The 27,230-nt window shown below is 39.2% G+C and overlaps 1 protein-coding gene across 5 annotated transcripts in view; it reads left to right on the top strand.

Annotated features, from left to right (window-relative positions):
* UNC13B (unc-13 homolog B) overlaps positions 1 to 27,230 on the top strand; it is a 236,333-nt gene that overhangs the window by 50,563 nt on the left and 158,540 nt on the right. For all 5 annotated transcript variants that reach the window (XM_050762054.1, XM_050762058.1, XM_050762059.1 and 2 more), the window contains exons 2-5: positions 14,349 to 14,378; positions 17,723 to 17,822; positions 23,826 to 23,943; positions 25,062 to 25,185. In XM_050762054.1, the coding sequence (XP_050618011.1) occupies positions 14,349 to 14,378; positions 17,723 to 17,822; positions 23,826 to 23,943; positions 25,062 to 25,185 (372 nt within the window). The remainder of the gene's footprint in view (positions 1 to 14,348; positions 14,379 to 17,722; positions 17,823 to 23,825; positions 23,944 to 25,061; positions 25,186 to 27,230) is intronic.

The following is a 27,230-nucleotide window of genomic DNA, read 5'->3' as shown; positions in this document are numbered from 1 at the left end:
AGAAAGTCCAACATAGTTAATAGAAGTTCTTTAGGGAGAGAAAAAGGAGAAGAGAGGAGAGGCAATATTTAATGAGAAATGGCTGGACTTCGTAAAGTTAATTAGAAGAAAAGACAGATTATCCACAAAGGAATGACAGATTGATTTAAGACTGTAATAGTAACAATAGAGATCCTGAGAGAAATTACTGTCTATCTAGAAATTTTTTACTAGCTAAATTATTCAAAATTGAAAGTAAAATAGACATTTCAGACAAAAATGTGAGAATGTAAGCTCAATGATGAAAGGGATTTTTGTTTCTCCACTGCTCTATCTCTAGTAACTTGAACAATCCTTGACACATAGTAGGCATTTAGTAAGTATTTGTTGAATAAGTGAAAAATTTTGAACAGTCTATCACAGTTGCTTCTGGAAGAGGGAAATTGAAATGAGAAGGAAGGATTGAGATACAAGAAAGACTATTGAGTAAAACAGTTGTTAAACATGAGTAAATGTAAATAAATGTACTTTAATGGTGGCTCATGCCTATCATCCCAACACTTTGGAAGGCTGGGGTGGGAGGATCGCTTGAGATCAAGAGTTTGAGACCAGCCTGGGCAACATAGTGAGACCCTGTTTCTACAAAAAAATTTTAAATATTAGCTAGGTGTGGTGGCACACGCCTGTAATCCCAGCTACTGGGGAGTCTGAGGTGGGAGGATTATTTGAGCCCAGGAGGTCAAGACTGCAGTTAGCCATGGTCTCACCACTGTACTCCAGCCTGGGTGACAGCGTGAGACTGTCGCAAAAACAAACCAAAAGATAAATAAATATACTTTATAAAACTACTATAATTTTAATTGTGTCTAATATATTACAGTTTTACAAGCAAGATGAAAATAAAGTTCCTGACAACAATAGGATGTAAAGCAGAAAGTAGAGATAGTAGTTAAAGTAGTCTAAGGTTGTGTTTTTTTTTTTCTGGGAAGAATTTAGAGATGTGGTTTAGTTAAAATTCAGATGTAATAATTTCAAGGGTAGGGTTTTTATTTTCTGGACTATGACAAGCTAGTTTTCTGAGGAGACTATTCTCATTCTACTACACCTGAATACACTATTGACAGGGACAAAATGAAACAATTTTTTTCCTACCTAGTTGAATTCTTGGAAGGCCAGAAACAATAAGAAAACAGATGAGCAGGTGCTAAAGTCAGCATTTGCCTGTTAGCATCTTCTGATTCCTGGTGTCTGTGAGCCTGAGTTTTAATAGTAATAGAGGGAACTTTACCTAACTTATTTTATGATGATAGTAATTTAATATTACTATCACCAGACAATAATATTTTTGTAAAGAAATACTAAGGCCATTTTCAAGCCTAAATAAAGGACCAAAAGTCTTAAAGACATTGTTAAAATGTATCTAGCTTTATATAAACCAATAATACAGCATTATCAAGTTAAGTTGATTTTAGGAATAAGAGTGGTTTATCATCTGAAAATCTGTTAATGCATCTATTAATCATCTAAAATCCATAACATTAACAGACTAAAGAGGAAACATCCTGGGATCATCTCAACAGATGCAGAAAAAGCATTTGATAAAATTCAGTCAGCGTTCATGATAAAAATTCATGGTAAATTCAAAAGGGAGCTTTCTTTTCTGGACCAGGATGGATTGTTCTGTATTGCTCCTGCTAAGTATAGCTCAAAACCCTGGACACTGTACGTAAAACAAACACAAGAAGAGTTTGAAAGGTAAAGAGAAGACGACAGACCAGCTAGGGGTCTCACAACTCATGGAATGACATAGCAGTGAGTTCCCTGGGCTTGCTTGCTTGTTTGTTTGCCTCATATATCATGGGTGTTGGATCAACTGGCAACTTAGTCAGAAATGACAATGGGAATATACACCCCAAGAAAGCCAAGAACAACCTTTTCTCTTTTTTTTTTTTTTTTTTTGAGACGGAGTCTCGCTCTGTCGCCCAGGTTGGAGTGCAGTGGCCGGATCTCAGCTCACTGCAAGCTCCACCTCCCAGGTTTACGCCATTCTCCTGCCTCAGCCTCCTGAGTAGCTGGGACTACAGGCGCCCGCCACCTCGCCCGGCTAGTTTTTTGTATTTTTAGTAGAGACGGGGTTTCACCGTGTTAGCCAGGATGGTCTCGATCACCTGACCTCATGATCCGCCCGTCTCGGCCTCCCAAAGTGCTGGGATTACAGGCTTGAGCCACCGCGCCCGGCCTAACCTTTTCTCTTTAAAAGATGGGGAAAGAGGAAACCTAGCAAGACAGAAACTTTTGGACAATAACCACTCTACTCTAGCCACATGCCATAGAAAGACCATGGCTCCTCCCCTTTACTAACTCCCGTTAGCCACTATTAATGATAGATAAACTAGAAATTTGAAAAATATTTAATCCACAGGAAGACAAGGAAAAGAAAGTGGAAAATAAAATGTCAGACTTAAGCCCTAATATTTTAATAATTATGTTAAATGTAAATAGTCAAAACACAAAAATTTAAAGATAATTGGCAGAGTGGATATAAAAACATAATCCAACTACGTGAGTGACACACATTCAACAACTTGGCATTATGCTGAGTGGAAAAAAAACCAATCTCATAAGGTCATATTCCGTATGATTCTATGTGTATAATATTTTGCAAATGACAAAATGATGGAGATGGAGAACAGATTAATGGTTCCAGTGGTTCGGGATGATGAGGGAGGGTGTAGGTATGACTATAAAGTGGTAGCAGGTGGGAGATCTTCGTGGTGGAATATTTTACATCTTGATTGTGGCAATAGTAACATGGGTCTACATATGTGGTAAATAGCACAGACACTATGCACATACATCAGGTTTTTTCTTTTTGATATTGTACTATAGTTATGTAAGACTTAACTATTGGTGGGAACTAGGTGAAGGGTTCATAGGACCTCTCTGTACTATTTTTGCAACTCTCTCTGATTATTTCAAAATAAGCTTTAAAGAAACATAGCAAACATCATAGTCAATATTGATTTATTAAAAGTATTTTCTTTAAAGTCAGGAACAATACAAGGATGCCACTATCATTACTTACATTCAATAGTTTACAGACAGTCCTAGCCTATGCAATAAGATCAGAAAATAGTTAAGGCTGGGTGCAGTGGCTCACACCTGTAATCCCAGCACTTTCGGAGGCTGAGAAGGGAGGATCACTTGAGCTTGAAAGTTTGAGACCAGCCTGAGCAATATAATGAGACCTTGTTTCTATAAAAAATAAAAAAATTAGCCAGGCATGGTGGCAGGTACTTAGTCTTAGCTACTCAGGAGCCTGAGCCCTGGAGGTGGAGGCTGCAGTGAGCTGTGTTTGCACCACTGCGCTTCAGCCTGGGTGACACAGCGAGATCCTCAAAAAAAAAAAAAAAAGATTTTAGGTATGGAAAGAAAGAAAAAATTATAATCTGTAAGGGAGTCTGGGCAATGAGTATCGGGCATTTTTACTTTGTTATATATTGTGAGATAGGCTCTTTCTCTTACCAGGTTTTCTCTGAAATAGATGATTTCTAGTCCTAAGAGCCAAGGCCAAAGAAGTAACGAAAACGGTAACATGTCCACACACTAGAAGACTAGAAGACTTATCAATGAAAAATATACTTCATGGGATGGCAAGAAGCAACATAGGATTGTAGTTGACAGGCAACTACTATTATTATTTTATTATTATTATTTTAATTTGACTCTTCAAAACTCTTATTTGTGTGAGTCTAGATCTGTTAGAAGGTCACCTGTGAAAAAGGACATATGGGTGTCCAAGCTGATCTGATTCATACAGCTCAATACATTTATTTATTAATTTTGAGAGAGAGTCTGGCTCTGTCACCTAGACTAGAGTGCAGTGGTGTGATCAAGGCTCACTGCAACCTCTGCCTCCCAGTCTCCATTTTTATTTATTTATTTTTTAAAAATTAATTAATATTTATTTATTTGTTTATTTGTAGAGACAGGGCCTCACTATGTTTCCCAGGCTCATCTCAGGCTCCTGGCCTGAAGGAGTTCTCCCACCTTGACCTTGGAAAGTATTGGGATTATAGGCGTGAGCCACCACGTCTGGTTAAGTGGTCAGTTTAGAAATGTACAGAGTTAATGTTCGTGTTTGTTTTGTTCTTCTTTTTCTTTCTTTCTTTTTTTTTTGAAATGGAGGTTTGCTTTTGTTGCCCAGGCTGGAGTGCAATGGTGTGATCTTGGCTCACTGCAGCCTCCGCTTCCCAGGTTCAAGTGATTCTCCTATCTCAGTCTCCTGAGTAGCTGGGATTACAGGCATGCACCACCACGCCTGGCTAATTTTGTATTTTTAGTAGAGACGGGGTTTCTCCATGTTGGTCTGAAGGGGTGGCTTGTCCCTCCACACCTGTGGGTGTTTCTCGTTAGGTAGAACGAGAGACTTTTGAGAAAAGAAATGCGACACAGAGAGAGAGTATAGAGAAAAAAAAAGTGGGCCCAGGGGACCGGCGCTCAGCATACAGAGGACCCATGCCGGCTCCGATCTCTTAGTTCCCTTAGTATTTATTGATAATTATCTTTACCATCTTAGAAAAAGGGATGTGGTAGGATAATAGGATCATCGTAGGGAGAAGGTCAGCAGTAAGACATATGAATAAAGATCTCTGTGACATAAGTTTAAGGAAAAGTGCTGTGCCTTGATATACATATGGAAACATCTCCATAAACCTTTTTAGTGCATAAAGAGCAGCATTGCGCTAGCAAGTCCCACCTTTTGCCCTAAATAGGTTTTCTCCTTTCTCAGTAAACAGAACATACAATCAGGTTTTACACCGAGATGTTCCATTGCCCAGGGACGGGCAGGAGACAGACGCTTTTCTCTATCTCAACTGCCAAGAGGCTTCTTTCCTCTTACACTAGTCCTCCTCAGCATAGACCCTTCACGGGTGTCAGGCTGGGGGATGATCGGGTCTTTCCCTTCCCAGGAGGCCATATTTCAGACTATCACATGGGGAGAAACCTTGGACAATACCTAGCTTTCCTAGGCAGAGGTCCCTGCGACCTTTGGCATTGTACGTGTCCCTGGGTACTTGAGATTAAGAGAATGGTGATGACTTTTCACAAGCATACTGCCTTCAGGCACTTGTTTAACAAAGCACACCCTGCACAGCCCAAAATCCGTTAAACCTTGAGTCACTACAGCACATGTCTCTTGCAAGGACAAGGTTGGGGGTAGGGTCACAGATTAACAGCATCTCAAATACAGAACAAAATGGAGTCTCTTATGTCTGCTTCTTTCTATATAGACACAGTAACAGTCTGATCTTCCTTTTCTTTTCCCCACATTGGTCAGGCTGGCCTCAAACTCCTGACCTCAGGTAATATGCTTGCCTCAGCCTCCCAAAGTGCTGGGATTACAGGTGTGAGCCACCATGCCCAGCCAGTATTCGTGTTTATTTTTCATAGCGTTTATTTTTCATAGCGTCAGGGAACTGAGTGAGAATCAAAATCTGGAGGAGAGTTTAGATTTTTCTTCATGGTTAAATTAAAAAAATTCTATAGAACAAATATATTTAGTGTGTGTTAGGCTGATGGCCTTAGATTTCTGTACACTCGACATTGGGGAGAAACCTCATTGGCAGCAGAGTGGCTAGTGGTACCAGATGGAGGTCCCTTCTTTGGTCCCTTGAGTGCAGAGCCTTTGCCCTGGTTGTTCCCCGCTTTCACCATTAGGAGAAGCCATTTGACTCATGGCTGGCAGATAGCACACCAGTTTCAGTACCTTGCTACATTTGTAGAAAACCAGTGTATAAACAGTAAGGTATAGACAAAAATTGTTTTCTAACAGTGGGTATTTGAATATTAAGTGTTTGGGTGAGGGAGAAGGGACAAGATGGAGGAAGGTGAACAAGATGGCACAGTTCCTGTTGCTTCCGGGTTCTTCATCACCAACTTTCCCGCACCCCGGAAAGTGCAGACCAACCAAGCATGTGCCATGTGACGTCGATCTGAGAAAACCGAAACTTACCCGGCCAGGCCTACGGAGACGCCCCTATCACGCCCTTATCCCGCCCTCCCCCCCCCACCCAGCTTCCAGTACTAATGCATGAAGGTCCGCCGCCGGCAGAGGCCAGCATGACTTCCCTGGCCCCATACCTGAGGACCGGAGAACCTCGCCTGAGAGTGTGTGCATATTTGCAATAAAAGGCTGCCACTTTCTTATGTACTTTGGCCTCATGTTTAATTATTTAGCTCTCCTAAATTAAGTATTAAATTAAGACATTAAGATGTAGTAAATTAGCCAGGTGTGGTGTCATACACCTGTGGTCCTAGCTACTTGGGAGGCTAAGGCGGGAGGATTGCTTGAACCCTGGCGGTTAAGGCTGCAGTGAGCCATGATTGTACCACTGCATGCCAGCCTGGGTGACAGAGCAAGACCCTGTCTCCAAAAAAAAAAAAAAAAAAAGTGAAGACATTGTTTTCTTTAAATTTTCAAACTTATTAAAAAGAACAGAGAATAATATATTGCATACTCATGTACTTGCCACCTTGATTTAACAAATGTTAATGATTTGTTACATTAATCAAGATTTTAAAAAATAGCATACAGTGGATAAAGTTGAAATTTTCTTTATTGTCTCAATCTCCCCCAAGTTGTAGTCACTCTCAAAGTTGGTGTGCATTCCTTCCTTTTAGGATTATTATTATTCTAAAATGTGTGTATTTGTCTATTTGTCTATCGTGCAGATATTCATTCTCTTATTTTTTTGAATGTTTTAAAGCTTTAGTGTCACATTTAGATATTTAATCCATTTATAATTCATAATCGTGTTAGCATGAGGTAAGGGCTTAATTTTGTCTTTTTGTATAAATAACTCATCATTACTAGTTTTGTCTTTAGCAGAGTTTGTTTATGCAGGTATAAGCAAATTTGAATATATATTTTTATTCGTTCTCCCCTTTGTATTCTTTAATTTTTAATTTTAGGGTACATAATACTTGTATATACTTATAGGGTACATGAGATATTTTGATAAAAGTATACAGTGCTTTATCACATCAGGGTAAATGGGGTATCTAGCACCTCAACCATTTATCCTTTATTTGTTAAACAATCTAATTATATACTTTTAGTTATTTTAAAATGTACAATAAATTATTATTGACTGTAGTCCCCGTGTTGTGCTGTCACATACTAGATCTTATTTATTCTAACTGTATTTTTATACCCATTAATCATCCCCACTTCCCCCCCAACTACTCTTTCCAGTAGCTTCTGTTATCGGTAGTTCTGCTGTTTCCATGAGTTCAATAGTTTTAATTTTTAGCTCCCACAAATAAGCGAGAACATGTGAAGTTTGTCTTTCTGTGCCTGGTGTAGTTCACATAACACAATGACCTCCAGTTCCATCCATGTTGTTGCAAGTGACAGGATGTCATTCTTTTTTATGGCTGAATAGTACTCCATTGTGTATATATAGCACATTTTTGTTATGAACACTTAAGTTGCTTCCAAATCTTGGCTATTGTTAAATGGTGCTTCAGTAAACATGGGAGTGCAGATTTACTGATTTCCTTTTTTGGGGTATATACTTAGCATTGGTATTGCTGGATCATATGGTAGGTCTATTTTTAGTCTTTTGAGAAACCTCCAGCTGTTCTCTATAGTGGCTCTAATAATTATATTCCTACCAACCATGTACAAGGGTTCCCTTTCTCCACATCTTTGCCAGCATTTCTTATTGCTTGTCTTTTGGGTAAAAGCCATTTTAACTGGGGTGAGATGATACCTCATTGTAGTTTTGATTTGCATTTCACTGATGATCATTGATGTTTAACACCTTTTCATGTACTTGTTTTCCATTTGTGTGTCTGTCTTTTAAATTTTTATTTATTTATTTATTTATTTTGAGACAGAATCTTACTCTGTCACCCAGGCTGGAGTGCAGTGGAGCAAATTCAGCTCACTGCAACCTTTGCCTCCCAGTCTCAAGTGATCCTCCCACGTCAGCCTCCTGAGTAGCTGGGACCACAGGTGCATGCCACTTCACCCGGCTAATTTTGTGTATTTTTGGTAGAGACGAGGTTTCACCACATTGCCCAGGCTGGTCTGGAATTCCTGAGCTCAAGCAATCCACCTTCCTTGGCCTCTCATAGTGCTGGGATTATAGGCATGAGCCACCATGCCTGGCCTGTCCATCTTGTTTTGAGAAATATCTATTCAAGTCTTTTGTCTGTTTTTAAATTGGATTATTAGATTTTTTTCCTATTGACTTGTTTGAGCTCCTTATATATTCTGGTTATTAATCTCTTGTCAGAAGAATAGTTTGCAAATTACTTTTTCCCATTCTGTTGGTTGTTTCTTCACTTTGTTGATTGTTTCCTTTGCTGTGCTGAAGATACTTAACTTGATGTGATCCCATTAGTCCATTTTCGTTTTGATTGTCATGGGGTATTCAGATCATAGCACATTCAAATCATAGCACTAGTTTGTACAATTTTTTTTCTTTTAAACTTCATGCATTTTGCATACAATTTAAGAAATCTAACCCAGGGTCACTAAGGTTTTCTCCTATGTCTTCTTCCAGATGTTTGATAGTTGTATCTCTCACATTTAGTTCTATTCCTATTCCTCATTTCAAGTTTTGCATATTGTGTACAGTAAGGATAAAATAAGCAAATATGTATATGCACTTGCATATGAATATCAAATTTTTCAGTACCATTGTTAAAAAGATTATCTTTTCCCTCAGTTGAATTGCCTTGACAATTTTGTTGAAAATCAGTTGACCCATATGTGTGTGGGTCTGTTTCTGAACTTTATATTTTCTTTGATTGATCATTATGTCTTTTTATGCCACTACCACACTGTCTTAATTCCTGTGTCTTTATAATATAACTTGAGATCAGGTAATATAATTACTGCAACATCCTTTTTCCCCCAAAATGTTTTTTGGCTCTTCTGTTCCTTTGCGTTTTCATATAAATTTTAAAACCAGCTTGTCAGTATCTAAAAAAAAATGTCTGCTAGAATTTTGATTGGGTTTGTCTTGAATATGTAGATTAATATGGGGAGAATTGTCATTTTAACAATAGTGAGTCTTCCAAACATTGACCATGGTATATCTCTTCATTTAGTTAGTTCTTTGATTTCTCTCCTCAGTGTTTGTAGTTTTTAACTTACAGGCCTTACATTTCTTCTGTTAAATCTATTCCAATAATTTAATATTTTGGGGGGATGCTGTTGTAAATAGCATTTTTTAAACAGGAAAAAATACATATAAATATTGTTATTACATGCACATGTGCACATGGGAGTCAAGCAAGATATAAATACTCAGAGAAGGATAAGATGGTTCATGCTTCTATACCATCTTTTGGGGGCCAGATGGGAAGGCCATTTTTTGGATACATAATAACTGTACATATTTATGAGGTAAATGTGATATTTCTGTACCTGCATACAATGTATAATGCTCAACCCAGGGTATTTAGGATATCCATCACCTAAAATATTTATCACTTCTTTGTGTTGGGAACATTTCAAATCTTTTCTTCTAGCTATTTTGAAATATGCAAATTATTGATAACTATAATCACCCCAGTCTGTGATCACACACTACAGCGTATTCCTTCAATATGACTGTATGTACGCATTAACCAACCTCTCTTCACCGCCCTTCTCCCCCTTCCCAGCATCTGGTAGCCATCATTCTACTGTCTGCCTCTAGGAGATCTCCTTTATTTTAGCTCTCACATGAGTGAGAACATGCAAAATTTGTCTTTCTATGCCTAGCTTATTTCACTTAACATGATGCTGTCCAGTTCCATCCATGTTGCTGCAAATGACAGGGTTTCATTCTTTTTTTAATGGTTGAATAGTATTCCATTGTGTGTATATACCAAATTTTCTTCATTCTGACACTTAGGTTGATTCTATATCTTGGCTATCATGAATAGTGCTGCAGTAAACATGGGGATGCTAATATCCCTTTGATATACTGACATCCTTTCCTTTGGATAAATATCCAGTAATGGGATTGCTGGATCACGTGGTAGTTCTGTTTTTAGTGGTTTTTTTTTTTTGAGAGAGAGTCTCGCTTTGTCGCCTGGGCTGGAGTGCAGTGGCCGGATCTCAGCTCACTGCAAGCTCCGCCTCCCGGGTTTACGCCATTCTCCTGCCTCAGCCTCCTGTGTAGCTGGGACTACAGGCGCCCGCAACCTTGCCCAGCTAGTTTTTTGTATTTTTTAGTAGAGATGGGGTTTCACCGTGTTAGCCAGGATGGTCTTGATATCCTGACCTCGTGATCCACCCATCTCGGCCTCCCAAAGTGCTGGGATTACAGGCTTCAGCCACTGCGCCCGGCCTGTTTTTAGTTTTTTTTGGGAAACCTCCATACTGGTTTCCATAAGGGCTGTACTAATTTACATTCCTGTCCACAGTGTATGTGAGTTCTCTTTTCTCTCCATTCATGCCAGCATATGTTATATTTTGTGGTTTTGGTGATAGCCATTCTAATTGGGGTGAGATGATAGCTCACTGTGGTTTTGATTTCAATTTTCCTGATGATTAGTACTCTGAGCATTTTTTTCATATATATGTTGGCCATTCTTTTGAGAAATGTCTCTTCAGATCCTTTGTCCACTTTTTTTTTTTTTTTTTTTTTTTTTTTTTTTGGAGACGGAGTCTCGCTCTGTCGCCCAGGCTGGAGTGCAGTGGCCGGATCTCAGCTCACTGCAAGCTCCGCCTCCCGGGTCTACGCCATTCTCCTGCCGCAGCCTCCCGAGTAGCTGGGACTACAGGCGCCCGCCACCTCGCCCGGCTAGTTTTTTGTATTTTTTAGTAGAGACGGGGTTTCACTGTGTTAGCCAGGATGGTCTCGATCTCCTGACCTCGTGATCCGCCCGTCTCGGCCTCCCAAAGTGCTGGGATTACAGACTTGAGCCACCGCGCCCGGCCTTTGTCCACTTTTTAATGGGATTTTTTTTTTGCTCTTGATTTGAGTTCCTTATATATTCTGCATATTAGTCCCTTGTTGGATGAATAGTTTGCAAATATTGTCTCCCATTCTGTAGGTTGTCTCTTTATTGATTGTTACTTTTGCTGTACAAAGGCTTTTTAGTTTTATAGGGTCCCATTTGCCTATTTTTATTTATTTCTATGCATTTGAAGTCTTAGCCATAAAATCTTTGCCCAGACTAATGCCCTGAAGTGTTTCCCTTATGTTTTCTTCTAGTAGTTTTAATGTTTTGGGTCTTATGTTTAACTCTCGAATTCATTTTGAGTTGATTTTTGTGATAGGTGCCCAGTTTCATTCTTCTGTAATATTCAGTTTTCCTAACACCATTTATTGAAGATATTATTCTTTCCTCTGTGTTTTTCTGGTACTTGTGTTGAAAAATCAGTTGGCTGTAAATACATGGATTTATTTCTGGGTTCTCTATTCTATTCCATTGGCTTGTGTCTCAGTTTTTATACCAGTAGTAACCTGTTTTGGTTACTATAGCTTTATGGTGTATTTTGAAGTCAGATAGCATGATACCTCCAGCTTTGTCCATTTTACTCAGTATTACTTTGGCTATCCAGGGTCTTTTGTGGTTTATATGAATTTTAGGATTGTTGTTTCTATTTATGTGAAGAATAGCATTGGTATTTTGATAGGGATTACATTTAATCTGTAGATTGCTTTGGATAATACAGTCATTTTAACAATATTCTTAGAACCTATTTGCATAGTATGTTTTCTATTTGTTTGTGTTCTCTTCAATTTCTGTCATCAGTGTTTTGTCATTTTTGTTGTAGAGGTCTTTCACCCTTGGTTAAATTTATTCCCAGGTATTGAATATTTTTTGTAACAATTGTAAATGTGATTACTTTTTTGATTTATTTTTCAGCTAGTTATTATTACTGATTTTTGTAGTTGATTTTGTATTCAACTTCACTGAATTTATTGATCAGATCTAAGAGTTAAAAACACACATTGGAGTCTTTAGGTTTTTCTATATATAAGATCATGTCATGTGCAAAGAGGGACAATTTGGCTTCCTCTTTTCCAGTGTGGTTGCCTTGGATTTCTTTCTCTTGCCTGATTGCTTTGGCTAGGACTCCCAGTACTAAGTTGAATGAGAGTCGTGAGAGTGGGACATTTCTACTAAGCCAGACAATGGCAGAGCAAAAAAAAAAAAAAAAAAAAAAAAAAAAAACTACAGGCAAATACTTCTGATAAACACAGATGCAAAAATCGTCAACAAAATACTAGCAAACCAAATCAAGTAATATATCAAAAAGATAATATACCATGATCAAGTGGGATTTATCCCAGGGATGCAATGATGGTTCCACATATACAAATCAATAAATACGAATACATCACCTCAACAGAATGAAGGACAAAAACTGTAAGATCATCTCAACAGACATAGAAAAGGCATTTGATAAAATTCAGCATCCCTTCATCATAAAAAAAAAAACTCTCAAAAAATTACACATTAAAGGAACATACCTCAACATAGTAAAGACCATATGTGATAAACCCATGGCTTACATCCTCCTGAATGGGGAAAAGCTGAAAGCTTTTCCTCTAAGAACTGGAAAAAGACAAGAAGAGCCCAAGTTTCTTGTGTTCTTGTTTTTTATTGTTGTTGATGTTTTGAGACAGGTCTCACTCTGTCACCCAGGCTGGAGTGCAGTGGTGCTATCTCAGCTCACTTCAACCTCTGCCTCCCGGGCTCAAGCGAGTCTCTCACCCCAGCCTCCCAAGTAGCTAGGATGACAGGCATGCGCCACTACACCCAGCTAATTTTTGTATTTTTAGTAAAGATGGAGTTTCCCATGTTGGCCAGGATGGTCTCGAACTCCTTAAGTGATCCACCCACCTTGGCCTCCCAAAGTGCTGGGATTACAGGTGTGAGCCACCATGCCCGGCTGAATGTTTCTTCTTATATTGATATTTGTGTATGTGTTGTAATAATTCCTTCTTTTAATGTTATGGATTGGCTTTTTTAGGGAAAGGCTTTTTTTTTCTGTAGATGTATCTATATTGTTGCTGGGAGAAGGTGCTTTGGCTTTCTGGGTGGATGCAGTAGTGTAGTCTCTGTATGATTTCTTCACTTTTATTCAGACTAGTTTCCTGGCTCTTCAGTGGTGTAGGCTGCAATTGTTAGTGGAGGCTGTGACAAGACTTTGCTGGGGACTGATATGCCAGATGGGCTGGTCCTCTGGAATCAGTAGTAGCAGTGGCATTTTAGGAATGCCAGTCTTTGGGCTCCCTTGGGCCTCCAGGTGGTATGCTTGGGTGCTGGCAGTGCCAGTGGCCGACCAAGTGGATGGGTCCTTGGATCCCCTGGGTGACGTGTGAGGAGTTGACGGTGGTAGCAGTGGTGTGTCAGTCCTTGCACCACTCAGCAGCATGTGTGGCTTTTAGTGGTGGCAGCAGGCTTGATAGGCTAGTCTCTAGACCTCCAGGTGGCATGCAGTGATGGGTGGCACTGGTGGCAGGATAGGCTAGGTTTTGCTCTGGAGAACTGTCCTGCAGACTGTAGAATGTTTACCAGCATCCCTGTTCTTTAGCCAGTAAATGCCAGTAACATCACATGGGAACTTGTTAGAAATACAGTTTCACACAAGGTCCTGCTGCACTCCACTGAGTCTAGAAACCAAGGTGATGTGGCCCAGCATTCTGTGCTTTAACAACCCTCAGGTGATTTTAATGTATGTTCAAGCTTGAAATACCACTGCCTTCGTAGATTACAAGGTTCCCCCTGCCCCAGAAAGAACTTGTATTAGTCAAGGTTCTCTAAAGGGACAGAACTGATAGGAGAGATATGTGTGTGTGTGTGTGTGTGTGTGTGTGTATGAAGGAGAGTTTTTTAGGAGAATTGACTCATATCATCACAAGGTGTCCCACACTAGGCCATCTGCAAACCGAGGAGCCAGGAAGCCAGTCCGAGTTCCAAAACCTCAAAAGTAGAGAAGCCGACAGTGCAGCCTTCAGTCTGTGGTCAAAGGCCCAAGAGCCCCTGGCAAAGCACAGGTGTAAGGTGATGGGTTTTAAATAAGGAACATATGTAACTTAAACCTTCAGAGGACACCTCACATGAAACTGGCTGCCTCCGCAGGAGTAACTTAGATCTCTCCACCTTGTTGTTAGGAACCTGGAACAGAGATTTTTGCATTGGATATGAGATTAGATAGACTTTTAAGGGCTCGTCTGACTCTCTGCCTTTCAAGCTTTAATCAGAAGTCTTAGCTTTTTTTCTCCAGTTTTAGATTTAACAATCTAAACCTAACTTGAACATTGGTACATAATGCCTAATAAATGTTGCTTAAGTAAAATGAACTTGGAAACATTCTTCATGGTATCCTCTTTTTTCTCTTGCAGTTAAAAGGGCCAAATTCCAGGGTTCACCAGGTAAGGCCAGCCTTCTATTATGTCTTTTCCTCTTGTATTTGCTGTTATTTCAAAGCAATTTTAAAAAGTTATTAATTCATTGATCAAATTCAGTAATTTAATTCATTACTTCACTAAATTAATTCATGAAATCATTAATCTAGTGAAAAATTAGTTTTCTTACCTCTTGGCTAACCCAATTCTACTTCTCAATAATAATTATATATTTAGAGGTTTTGATATACCTTTTCTGACTTTTTCTCAGAAAAAAGTCCGAAATAGTATAAAAGGATAAATATTGACAATTAGTGGAAAAAAATTTTTTTTATACTTTAAGTTCTAGGGTACATGTGCACAACGTGCAGGTTTGTTACATAGGTATACATGTGCCATGTTGGTTTGCTGCGCCCATTAACTCGTCATTTACATTTGATATTTCTCCTAATGCTATCCCTCCCCCAGCCCACCACCCCACGACAGGCCCTGGTGTGTAATGGATAAATATTGAAATATCAGTGTATCATGTCTTGCAGTTCATGAACCTGTTTCAGCTTAAGAGTGTGTGTAGCCGGGCGCGGTGGCTCACGCCTGTAATCCCAGCACTTTGGGAGGCCGAGGCGGGCGGATCACAAGGTCAGGAGATCGAGACCACGGTGAAACCCCGTCTCTACTAAAAATACAAAAAATTAGCCGGGCGCTGTTGCGGGCACCTGTAGTCCCAGCTACTCGGGAGGCTGAGCCAGGAGAATGGCGGGAACCCGGGAGGCGGAGCTTGCAGTGAGCCGAGATCGCGCCACTGCACTCCAGCCTGGGCGACAGAGCGAGACTCCGACTCAAAAAAAAAAAAAGAGTGTGTGTATATGTATCTATTGGGTCATATAAAATTTAAAATATACAAATAGACTATGTGAAACATATCTTATGCAACCTGCTTTTCCCCCCCAGCAACACATCATGAAAAAGTGTGTGTGTGTGTGTGTGTGTGTGTGTGTGTGTGTATGTATGTATATGTGTGTCTGGTTCATTCTTTTAAGGTGCTGTACAGAATTTTGTTGTAGATTTGTACCCGGATTAATAGGTCCCTGATTGATCAATACTTGATTAATATTTAGGTTCCCAACTTTTTGCCATTATAAAGAATAAATGTTCATGTGCACTTCTCATTGTTTGCTTTTGCAAATGTGTCTATGTACTAGATTCAGAAGTAGAATTGCTGGGTCAAAAGTATATATATATATTTTTAAAATTTGATAACTCCTGCCAAATTTTTCTTCTGCAAGTTTTTACTATATATACTGAGACCAAAAGTTTATGAACATTTATTTTCCCAAATTCTTATCAACATTCGATATGAAACTTTAAAATCTTTGTCTGAAGATTTAAAATGGTATTTCCTTATTTTAATATGCATTTCCTCAATTTTGATTGTCATATTAGGAAGATTTCCTCTGGTTACTGCTGGGGAAGAAGGGAGGGGAGCTGGAGGATTACTGGAAATGTGTGAATATGCTTGAGAACCCAGGAAAACCTGAAAAACTGGACCTTGGGTACAACAGTAATGAAAGCAGTTTCTGAGCAGTTTCTTGTTTTAAAGGTTGTTATCTTTCTCTGTCTGCTGGCTCTTTTTTTCTGAGAATCTGCTCTGTTGTTTCTCTCCCAGCTGGTTGTCTATGCTTACCCATCTTGCACCCGTAATAGCTGCCTCAATGGAATTTATACCTCTTCCTTTTAGCTTCAGCACCAACCACCAGTTGTCAGTATTTATCCTTTTACCCTATTTAATATCTTTTGAGAGGGAATCAGGTTTGTTTCAGCTTTTGGCCAGCTTATGGATTGGCTGCTCTTGGGTTATTTAATCTTGGTCTGGTCAGCTATGTGTGATTGGATGTTGGGGTGGAGTACAAAATAATGTGATATAAAACATAGCTCAGTGGCCTACTGCACTACCACTAGTAGATGTGGATGGAGATTCTCCTTGTATAGGCTTTTATCCTCATATATCTTTAATATAATTGTAAATTTTCCATGTTGATAAGTATAAAAGCTACACCATTTTAAATGATATTTAAAAGAAAGATTTACCTTCAGCTGAAAGTGTATAATGGGTCCCATTTTCTTATATTTTCTCTAACATTAGGTAATCATGTTAAGCAATGTTTGCCAGTTCGATGAGTCAAAGTGATAGTTTGCTATTTTTTCATTGTATAAAATTAGGATTAATTTCTTACATAGAAAAGCAAACCCTCAATTCAGTGCCCCAATCATGGCTGATGTGGATGTAGTGAGGCGAGTGCCAAATGTGCTGTAGTAAGAATTAGGTGAGATGCCTGAGTCTGAAGTTTCAGGCCACCACCTTTGTTTAGTAATCAACTTGTTTAGTACTCAACTCTCAGGTTAGAGAATTTCCTTTTCTCAACTCTGATAATATTTCTTTTTTTGACTGGGCGCGGTGGCTCATCCTTGTAATCCCAGCACTTTTGGAGGCCGAGATGGGTAGATCACTTGAGGTCAGGCGTTCGAGACCAGCCTGGCCGACGTGGTGAAACCTTGTCTCTACAAAAAATAAAAAAGCTGGGCATGGTGGCGCACACCTATAATCCCAGCTATTTGGGTAGCTGAGGCATGAGAATTGCTTGAACCTGGTAGGTGGAGGTTGCAGTGAGCCAAGATCATGCCACTGCACTCCAGTTTGGGTGACACAGCAAGACTCTGTCTCAAAAAAAAAAAAAAAAAAGAAGAGATTTCTTTTTATGCAATTTGTGCTTTAGGCCAAACTGAATAGATCGAGATTGAAATCTAATTTTTTTGTGAAGATTTTTCCTTAAATTTTGTCCTTATTAACAGCTCTGCAGTTCTTTATCACTTTTTTCTTTTTTCCTTGTGGTACTTATCTCTTTCTACATTTTATTAAATTTATGTACCTTATCTTTCCTAGCAGATCAATTAGATTTGGATTTTTCCCCCCAGACGGCAAGTAGGCTATGTAATTAACTTTGTAGGTTAGGATTAACATTGTAATAGATTAAATAAATTAGAATAGGAAATATCAATGTATCATATCTTCACATTCATGAATCTGTTTCAGTTTGAGTGTGTGTGTATGCATATTTGTTGGGTCATACATAAAATTTCTTAAAATTTAAAAAACAGTATTTTAGATTATGCTCTTGAAGATAGTATGTAGTTTTATAATTTTGGCAACTCTACTGTGTCTTGAATGAAGCTATATTATACAATATATAGCTTATTTTTTTCCTGCACATGTAATACTTTAATTTCTATATTGCTTAATTCCAAGGACTTTGTGAGATTGGGTAACAATCTGAGCACTAAGTATTCTGTCTCCATTTTGTATTTTTTCAAAGATAAATTTAACACATATGTGACCCTGAAAGTACAGAATGTGAAGAGCACAACTGTAGCAGTTCGTGGTGATCAGCCTTCCTGGGAACAGGATTTCATGTTGTAAGTATTTTGCAGCAGCAGTGTGCCTACATATTTCATAATCTTTTAAAGGAAATTGCATTGGATGAAACAATTAGAAGATTTTGTGTATTTTTGAGATTTATAAAATGTACTGGCACTGTTAAATACTCTTTTGAAAACTGAGGAGTTACAGAAATAAGTGAGGTTCATGGTACGTGAAGCACAAGTGCAGTTTTGTTTTCTCATGGATTTGTAATTTGTTCCTGGAGATGAATGATAATGCAGGTAAACTCCCAATTGATTTGTGTTGGTGCAAATACTACATAGGCAGATTTTCTCAATGGCCAGAATTAGAATAGAGTACAGCAGACTTAGCATGACATTAAACTTCATCTTTCTTTGATTCTCAGAAGGCTCTTTGAAGGAATGTGGCCATGCATGTGAGAGACTGTATCTTCGTGTGTGCCTAAGTCATCTGTTTTAGAGGCTGAAGATTTCTGTGCTTATAATCCTTTTGCTTTATGGAGTAAAATGTCCTATATTCAATTAATTAAAATGAATAAATATTAGTAGAGTTTCTCGTGTATGACAGTTTAGTATATTATGATTTTAATTAAACTTTGGCTTTAAAAACTTGATATTTCTTTCTTTTGTCTCCTTAAGTTTCAGGAATTTTGTGTTCCTGTTCTAGAAAAGGGGAGAAAAGTATAGAATATATTCAAGGACTAGGCAAATCATTTAGCTTCATAGGGCACTAGTTTCCTTATCTATAAAGGTCTTCCTTTCTCAGAAGATTATGCTTGTTTTTTTGGAAGGTAGAGGTGGACATGAAGGGGCTGAATGAGAAAACGTACTGAAATTTGCTGTGAAATTTGAAACGGAACTGAAATCGATTTGCATGTTTTATAGTGCAGCTCAGAGGGACATAGGGATGGTTATTATTTTTATGGGGAGACATTTCCAATCCTCTGGGCTCTTAGTATATTGCTTCCTTTTTTTTTTTTTTGAGGCAGGATCTCACTTTGTCAACCATGCTGGAGCATGGTGGTATGATCATAGTTTACTGCAGCCTCTAACTCCTGGGCTCGAGCGATCTTCTTGCCTTAGCCTCCTGAGTAGTGGAAACTACAAGCATGTACCACCACACCTTGGTTAATGTTTTTGTTTTTTGTAAAGATGGGGTTTTCGCTATGTTGCCCAGGCTAATCTCAAACTCCTAGGCTCAAGCAATCTTCCTGCCTTGGCCTCCCAAAGTTGTGGGATTACAGGTGTGAGCCACTGCACTCAGCCTATATTGCTTCCTATAGGACCATTATTGTGATAGTTAAAGGCAAAGATTATGAGGTTTGGGGCTAGGACAATAGCAGAAGACATAGAAAAGGATGAATAGAGGGTGTTCAGGAAGTAGAACCAAAAGATTTGCTTGGACGATGGGGTGGGTGGTATGCCATTCAGTAGGATGAGGATTAATATAAGTTATGGACAGTCTTATATTTGAGATTCTTATAGGACAGATAGGAAGGAGGAGAGGTACAGAAGATAGTTAGAAACCTGAAGCCGGCACTCAGGGAAGAAGTCTGCTTTGGAGAAATATTTTGGTCAGTTGAAGCCATAGGTGAAGAGGAGAATGCTTAGGGATAAGATGTGTATGGTGAGAAAAGGGACTGGGGTAGAAGCTGGAGAGTGGCAGCATTTAAATGAGGGGACAAAAAAGCATTAAACAGAGAGGTAGAAGAGCCAGGATATAATGGTGTCTTGGAAGCTGAGGGAGAACTGGGCTTCAAACAGAAGGAGGCCAATAGTGTCATGTTTCTTTCTCACTGGTTGCCTCTCTCTCAAGATTATATAAGCCTCATTTATTCCCTCTTACAGTGACAGTGATATGAGACTGAGAGCACCTGTTTCCTTCTTTACACATGCAGTGTACAGAGTCAGCTACAAATGGTTTATGCAAGTCTCTTTCCATACCAGTGTGTTAGCCATAATCCTGGCTATGGTTTATAAACCTAGCACTTCCAGTTGGCTATAACCATCACTTCCAGTTATAACTGTTCCCATTATGTGAGGCACAGTGATCTTCTGCAGCCTCTCATCAGCATAGCTAGCATTATTCTTATGTGTTTATTTTCCAGTTTCCCATAGCACTTCCCCTTTCTACCCTGCTGTGATGTGTGTGAATTTTCTTCCTGTCTCCCACATTGAGATGCTGTGTGAATTTTGCCATCTCTTCTTTTACACGTGGGTTTTTTTTTTTTTTTTTTTTTTTTTTTGAGACGGAGTCTCACGCTGTTGCCCAGGCTGGAGTGCAGTGGCGCGATCTCGGCTCACTGCAAGCTCCGCCTCCTGGGTTCACGCCATTCTCCTGCCTCAGCCTCCTGAGTAGCTAGGACTACAGGTGCCCACCACCGCGCCCGGCTAATTTTTTGTATTTTTAGTAGAGACGGGGTTTCACTGTGGTCTCCATCTCCTGACCTTGTGATCCGCCCGCCTCGGCCTCCCAAAGTGCTGGGATTACAGGCTTGAGCCACCGCGCCCGGCCACACGTGGGTTTTATTAGCTACTTTCTCTACTTTTCTGCTCTTCCTACTCCTTATTCTTCCTATCCTGTCCTATTTTATTTATTTACTTATTTATTTTTTTTGGTTCACTCCTTGCAGAATTTAGTCTACTACCCTGTCCTTTTGTCACTGGAAACTCCAGTGTTGGTTTCCTCTCTCCCATTCTCCTTTTTCCTTCTCCATGATGTATTATGTGGCAGTGTCTAATATCCATTTTGGTATTTCTTATATTATTTGTTTTTAACATTTTTCATATCTTGTTTTTAGGACTAGATTGTTCATTTCTTAAGGGTAAGGTGGGCATCTTCACTATTTGTATGAATTCGTGTATCCCAAAGTCTTCTATACTATTGTTGATTGAATTAATTAACAGAAAAGAAACTTCCCTAGGGTCCTGGGTATGAAGCATAAGTAGAGCTCTCAGACCTCTCTTAGCTGGACCTGCTGAGCAAATGTAGGTGAGATGAGAAGCTTCTTACAGAATATATACTCACTGTTTGGGCCTTCTCCCCAGAGAGTTCTCTGAAGAACAGATTTTCTTCTTTATCTGTTCAAGTCAAGCTGTTAAAGACCTCTGGCTATTTCTTCTGTCTGTTGGCTGAGATACTATTTGGGAGTTGATTTGGGAATATTATATATGTATCCCCAAGCAATTTTTCTTTTTTTCTTTATCTTGTGAGACAGGATCTCACTCTGTTGACCAGGCTGGAGTGCAGTGGCACCATCTTGGCTCACTGCAGCCTTGATTTCCTGGGCTCAAGCGATTTTCCAACTTCAGCCTCCTGAGTAGCTGGGACTACAGACACACGCCACCGTATCTAGCTAATTAAAAAAATTTTTTTGGCCGGGCGCGGTGGCTCAAGCCTGTAATCCCAGCACTTTGGGAGGCCGAGATGGGCGGATCACGAGGTCAGGAGATCGAGACCATCCTGGCTAACATGGTGAAACCCCGTCTCTACTTAAAAAAAAAAAAAAAAAAAAAAAAAAAAAAAAAAAAAAAAAAAAAAAAAGGCCGGGCACGGTGGCTCAAGCCTGTAATCCCAGCACTTTGGGAGGCCGAGACGGGCGGATCACGAGGTCAGGAGATCGAGACCAGCCTGGCTAACATGGTGAAACCCTGTCTCTACTAAAAATACAAAAAACTAGCCGGGCGAGGTGGCGGGCGCCTGTAGTCCCAGCTATTTGGGAGGCTGAGGCAGGAGAATGGCGTAAACCTAGGAGGCAGAGCTTGTAGTGAGCTGAGATCCGGCCACTGCACTCCAGCCTGGGTGACAGAGCGAGACTCTATCTCAAAAAAAAAAAAAAAAAAAAAAAAAAAAATTTTTTTTGGAGACACTAGGTTTTGCCATGTTGCCCAGGCTGGTCTTGAACTCCTGGGCTCAAGTGATCTTCCCACCTCAGCCTCCCAACATACTGGGATTACAGGCATGAGCCATTGCACCTGGCCCAAGCAATTTTTTGATTCCATATTCAAATGACGGATAAGTCCAATGGATTTGAGGATGTCACCTATATTTTCCAAGACTAATTGGTTAATTAGGCTGAATTAAATGATGTGACAGAAAGCTTAGTTTCTCCACTGTGAACACTGTAACTTAGTGGCTAGGCTTATTCATCTACTTTGTGGCTCTGAACAGCTCTCCAGATAGCTTAGAAGTTTTTGGACACACAAAAAAATTGAGTCCTATATTATGTTTCTTCTCCAAAGCACCTAGTCATATGTCTTGTAAGTGCTCAGGAAATGATAATTAAATGAATAAATTAACTTAGTACATTCTATGCTGTATTATATTTATATAAAAGGGATAAATTTTCTTTGCTTTATTCATTTTCAACACCTGACATTAATTCTATGGCTGTCATTCTATATCTCAAACTTGTGAATCTGAGAACATTTATTTTATAGCCCAACAGGGAACCCAAGTACAAACTTGAAACTTCTACTTGTGATAAATAGCTGTTGTTTTCCTGAGAATGCTTTTCTGCTCTCTCTGCTGGAATTGGTCTTTTCTCATCTTTCTTGGACTACCCCTCAAGTAGCCTTGTGTTTCAATAAGAGCTTTCTGGAGAACATTTTTAGCATTAACACAAGTACTATTTGCATATTCTAGTTTAAGACTGGGATTATGTTTGAGTAAGTCCTTCCAAACAGATACTCAACCATGTATGACACTGCTTTTAAATAGTGCTTATCTGGCTCTTTATGGAATGATTTCTTTTCAATTTTTTCCCCCCTGGTTATTATTATAGGAAAATCATTATATTTATCATTATCCCATGGTAATAATTTTGCTTGTAAGTGACAATGCCTAGCTTAATAATGATTAATGAGTCTCCAGGGACTGAGTGGTGTGAACTAGCACACTCTAGCACCCCTCACTTGCCTGTGACCACATGTTCCTATCAAACTGACGTGTTCTCAGGGACCCTACTTCTACCTGGACTCCCTTTCATAAATCCCCCTTTCCCCCCAGCTTTTTTGGTGGGGATGGAGTCTGGCTCTGTCACCCAGGCTGGAGTGCAATGGCATGATCTTGGCTCTGCCTCCTGGGTTCAAGTGATTCTTGTGTCTTAGCCTCCCAAGTAGCTGGGATTACAGGCATGCACCCCCATGCCCAGCTAATTTTTTGTATTTTTAGTAGAGACAGCATTTTGCCACGTTGGCCAAGCTGGTCTCAAACTCTTGACCTCAGGTGATCCGTGCGCCTCCCAAAGTGCTGGGATTACAGGCATGAGCCACCATGCCTAGCCTCATAAATCTTGTAAAGTAGACTTACCTTTCCTAAAAGTTTCCTGTATACAATGTGTAGTTTAAGTTGAAGCAGTGTTAGTTGACAATAAAACATATGAAACTGTTGCCTATGGGTGGAAATTGGCAGGCAGGCCTGGCAGTAATGTCCTCATTACTTGGCCTCATATTGTGTGAAACTGCATTAGTCTAATCATGATTGTATCTCCAAAGTGGAAAGAATGGATAGACAAAGGCATTTTTCTTTCTTTTTTTCCCCCATCCCCACTGAGGTTTAAATGGTATATAAAAAACTGTACATAATTAATGTGTACAATTTAGACATGTATATACTTGTGTTACCATCACCATAATCAAGGTAATAAATATATTTATCAACTCTAAAAGTTTACTTGTGTCTCCTTTTTTTGTTGTATGCGTGTGTTAAGAACATTTAATATGAAATCTACCCTCTTAAATTTTGAGTTGCACAATACCTTATTGTTAACTGGAGGCACTATGTGGTACAGCAGCAGGTCTCTGGAACTTATTTAACTGTAACAAAGGCAGTTTTCTGTGGACACCTTACATAGGTTTCTTGGAGCCTAAAAATGGTCACCGCATTCTGGGAAATTTTGATTTTCCCTGAAGACAGGATCCTGGTGAGAAAGCATTCAAAGTTTAGCAAAACAGGAGATGTAGTTGTTTTTTTCATATTGTCTAGCTTTCCTCAAAGGGCTTTCCTCTTTCTCTTAGTGAGATTAGTCGCCTGGACCTGGGTCTAAGTGTGGAGGTATGGAACAAAGGACTGATCTGGGACACCATGGTGGGGACTGTGTGGATTGCACTGAAGACTATTCGTCAGTCGGATGAGGTCAGTCATTGCATTGCCTGTTTGGAAGTATGGTTCCCAGCCCTTGCTTCTCCCCATGCTAGCTCCACTTTAGCTAATATTCATCCATGCATCTTGGATTATTCTTCCCCCTTTCTAATTAGAGGGCATGCAACCTGCCTGTTCCTAACTTCACCTGAAGGTTCAGATGATTTTATTTAAGTCTGGCCTACCCTGTGTCCTGTGACTGAACTCACAGGCTCCAGAGCACCTCTTCAGCCTTATCAGGTAGATAGTCCCTTCTGAGGTATGTGTGTGTCTGTGTGTGTGTGTGTTTACTTAGGGTACTTGTGGTTTCTGTGTTCTCCTCTAAGTCGCTGCCCTGGGAGGAGTCCCATTAAACTTCCTTAGCCAGCTGACTGGCTATTCTCTGCTTTGTTTCTTTGAGTTACCAATCTCCAAGGAACTGATTTTCAGTGCCCTTCTTCTGCATGTAACCCTAACAGAGTTTAAGGAACTACCAGGTTTGGCAATTTATATTCACACTGTCTATACATTTTTTCTAGGATTGAACTCTTGCCTCACTTTCCTAGACTAGACCATAACTGAGCATCATTTCCCCACTTTGCACCTGGACAAAATCTGTTATATTCCTATTTGGTGTTAACATGGACCATGAGTTTTCTCTGGGAGTGGGGAAGTTGAAGTTGCCTCTATTTTCTGTATTTCTTTTAGTTCTAGCTAAGTCTCTACTCCCCCAGGCAGATGGGCAGTTCATTTTCATTGCAACCCCAGTTCAGTCCTATTTAGCCAGCAATGTTAGTAGCTTTTTACTGACTAGAAACAGTGACACAGTCATTAAGAACTGTGCAGGTTAAATATTGATCCACAGAGGTGCTTAGTTTTAGAGTATGCTACTCGAGACATTTTGTCCTCGTTAGACCTGCAGAGCTGAGCACTGAAAGCTGCTTCCCCACCAAAGAGGGAAAACGGAAGCCACATGCAGTGGAGGCAGGTGGTGACAGTGGTGTGTTTGCCTTATCAGGATGTGAATGGCCCTCAGAAGCTCAAGCACGGAACTTCAGAGAAAAAAACCTGACTCTTGAACTAAGAGGGAGCCAAGAAAGATTAAACTTTAATCTTAGATCTTTGTGTCCTAGGAAGGGCCTGGGGAATGGTCCACATTGGAGGCAGAGACGTTAATGAAAGATGATGAGATCTGTGGAACTAGAAACCCAACTCCTCATAAAATTTTGCTTGATACAAGATTTGAGTTGCCTTTTGGTGAGTCTATTTGATTAAAATTTTAAAACTATTTAATAATTTTTACCATATTGTTTGGAATTGTTTGCTAGTTGTTTCATTAATGTATATTTTGTCACCTCAGCCATCTCTTTTGAGGATATTCTGTCTTCATTCACTCTCTTTCTTTTAACACTTCACCCAGGGAATGGTGCAAAGTAGAATATAGAATGGTGCGCTTTAAAGAATCTACACTGAAAAGCGTTCTCTTCAACTCATCTAATTTTCTGTGACTATTTATTATAATGACTTACGAAATATTTGCTTGTTAGATTATTTTGAAAATAAACATTTATTGTCTTGAAGTGACTATATATACCTTCTGATTTGTTAATTTAAGAACTAGCACTGATAAATAGAATAACAATTTAAAATGTAAATTAAATCACAATACATGCTCATGATAAAAATTCAAATAGTAAGAAAATGTACATGGGTAAAGTTAAAAGTTTATTTTCCCAGTTCCTTTAACCTTCTTTGCATTTCCCAGTGTGAAATCACTGTTAACATTCTTGTATTTTGGTTTAGACACATGATACTTATTTTCTAAAAACTTATTTTGGCAAAATTTGGATCATACTCTATATAATATGTATATACTGATATATAGTGTTTTACAAACTACTTAGACATTTATCCTGGACATCGCTCCATGTTATACTTTAAGATCTATCTTGTTCATTTGAACAGATGCCTCTACCATAATTTGTTTTTGTTTTTTGTTTTTGTTTTTTTTCATTTTTTTGAGATGGAGTCTTGCTCTGCCTAGGCTTTAGGGCAGCAGCACGATCTTGGCTCACTGCAACCTCTGCCTTCTGGGTTCAAGTAATTCTCATGCCTCAGCTTCCCGAGTCACTGAGATTACAGGCTTTTGCTACCACATCTGGTTAATTTTTTGTATTTTTTAGTAGAGACAGGGTTTCACCATGTTGGTCAGGCTGGTCTCGAACTCCTGACCTCAAATGATCCGCCCACCCCGGCTTTCTAAAGTGCTGGAATTACAAGTGTGAGCCACCACGCCTGGCCTACCATAATTTATTTAAGTACTCCTTTATTGATTGACATGTAGGTTTTTTCAGTTTTTTTTGATGTTATATACTGCTAACTAACAACTCTGTATATCTTTGCCCATTTTGAGTCTAGAATAAATTTCTTAAAGTAGAATTGCTGGATCAAAGGGTATGTACACAATTACTTTTTATGGAATCTACTAAGTTCCTTGTCCAAAAGGTTATACCAATTTATACTCTTATAAATTATATCTGAGGAGTGCCTGTTTCTGCACATCCTTGGCAGTCTTTTGTATTTCCCAATTAATCTTTATTTGATTATTTTGTATGGTGTCTTGTTTTAGTTTAGTTGATTTCCGTTAGTTTTATTTTAATTTTTTACCATTCATATTATTGATATTTGCATATCCTGTTGTTATTGCTGTTGTTTTATGATCTCAGTGTATTTGTATCTTGTATCCTATGGTTATTTAAGCAAAAATGACATGATTTTCCAGCTAACTCGGAAAGAACTAAACTCAGAACAACTATTATTTCAGAAAAATAGGAAGGAAGTCTTTCTTGTGGGACGTAGACCAAGCTGCAAGTGAAAGGAAAATCAACTGGAGGGAGTGGTTGTTGGTTCAAATACCACAGATACTGTCCATTTTCACCAAATTTTAGTAGATAGTCTTGAATAAATGTTTTTTTGTTTGATGTATGCACTTAGGACCATTTCCAGAGACTTTAAATGGTTGTATTTTTAATGTTGTATTACTTTTTGACTGATTTCACTCACTAATTACATAGTTACAAATATTATATAAAATAGACATTATTCTTCTACTTTTAGTGGTTGATTTTATTTAAAAATCAGGGCCGGGCACAGTGACTCACACCTGTAATCCCAACATTTTGGGATGCTGAGGTGGGCGGATCATGAGGTCAGGAGTTTGAGACCAGTCTGACCAACGTGGTGAAACCCCATCTCTACTAAAATAGAAAAAATTAGCTGGGGGTGGTATCGTGCGCCTGTAA

Source organism: Macaca thibetana, chromosome 15 (assembly GCF_024542745.1).
Source record: "Macaca thibetana thibetana isolate TM-01 chromosome 15, ASM2454274v1, whole genome shotgun sequence".
NCBI classification, from domain to species: domain Eukaryota; kingdom Metazoa; phylum Chordata; class Mammalia; order Primates; family Cercopithecidae; genus Macaca; species Macaca thibetana.
This window is presented reverse-complemented; position numbering and strand designations above follow the sequence as displayed.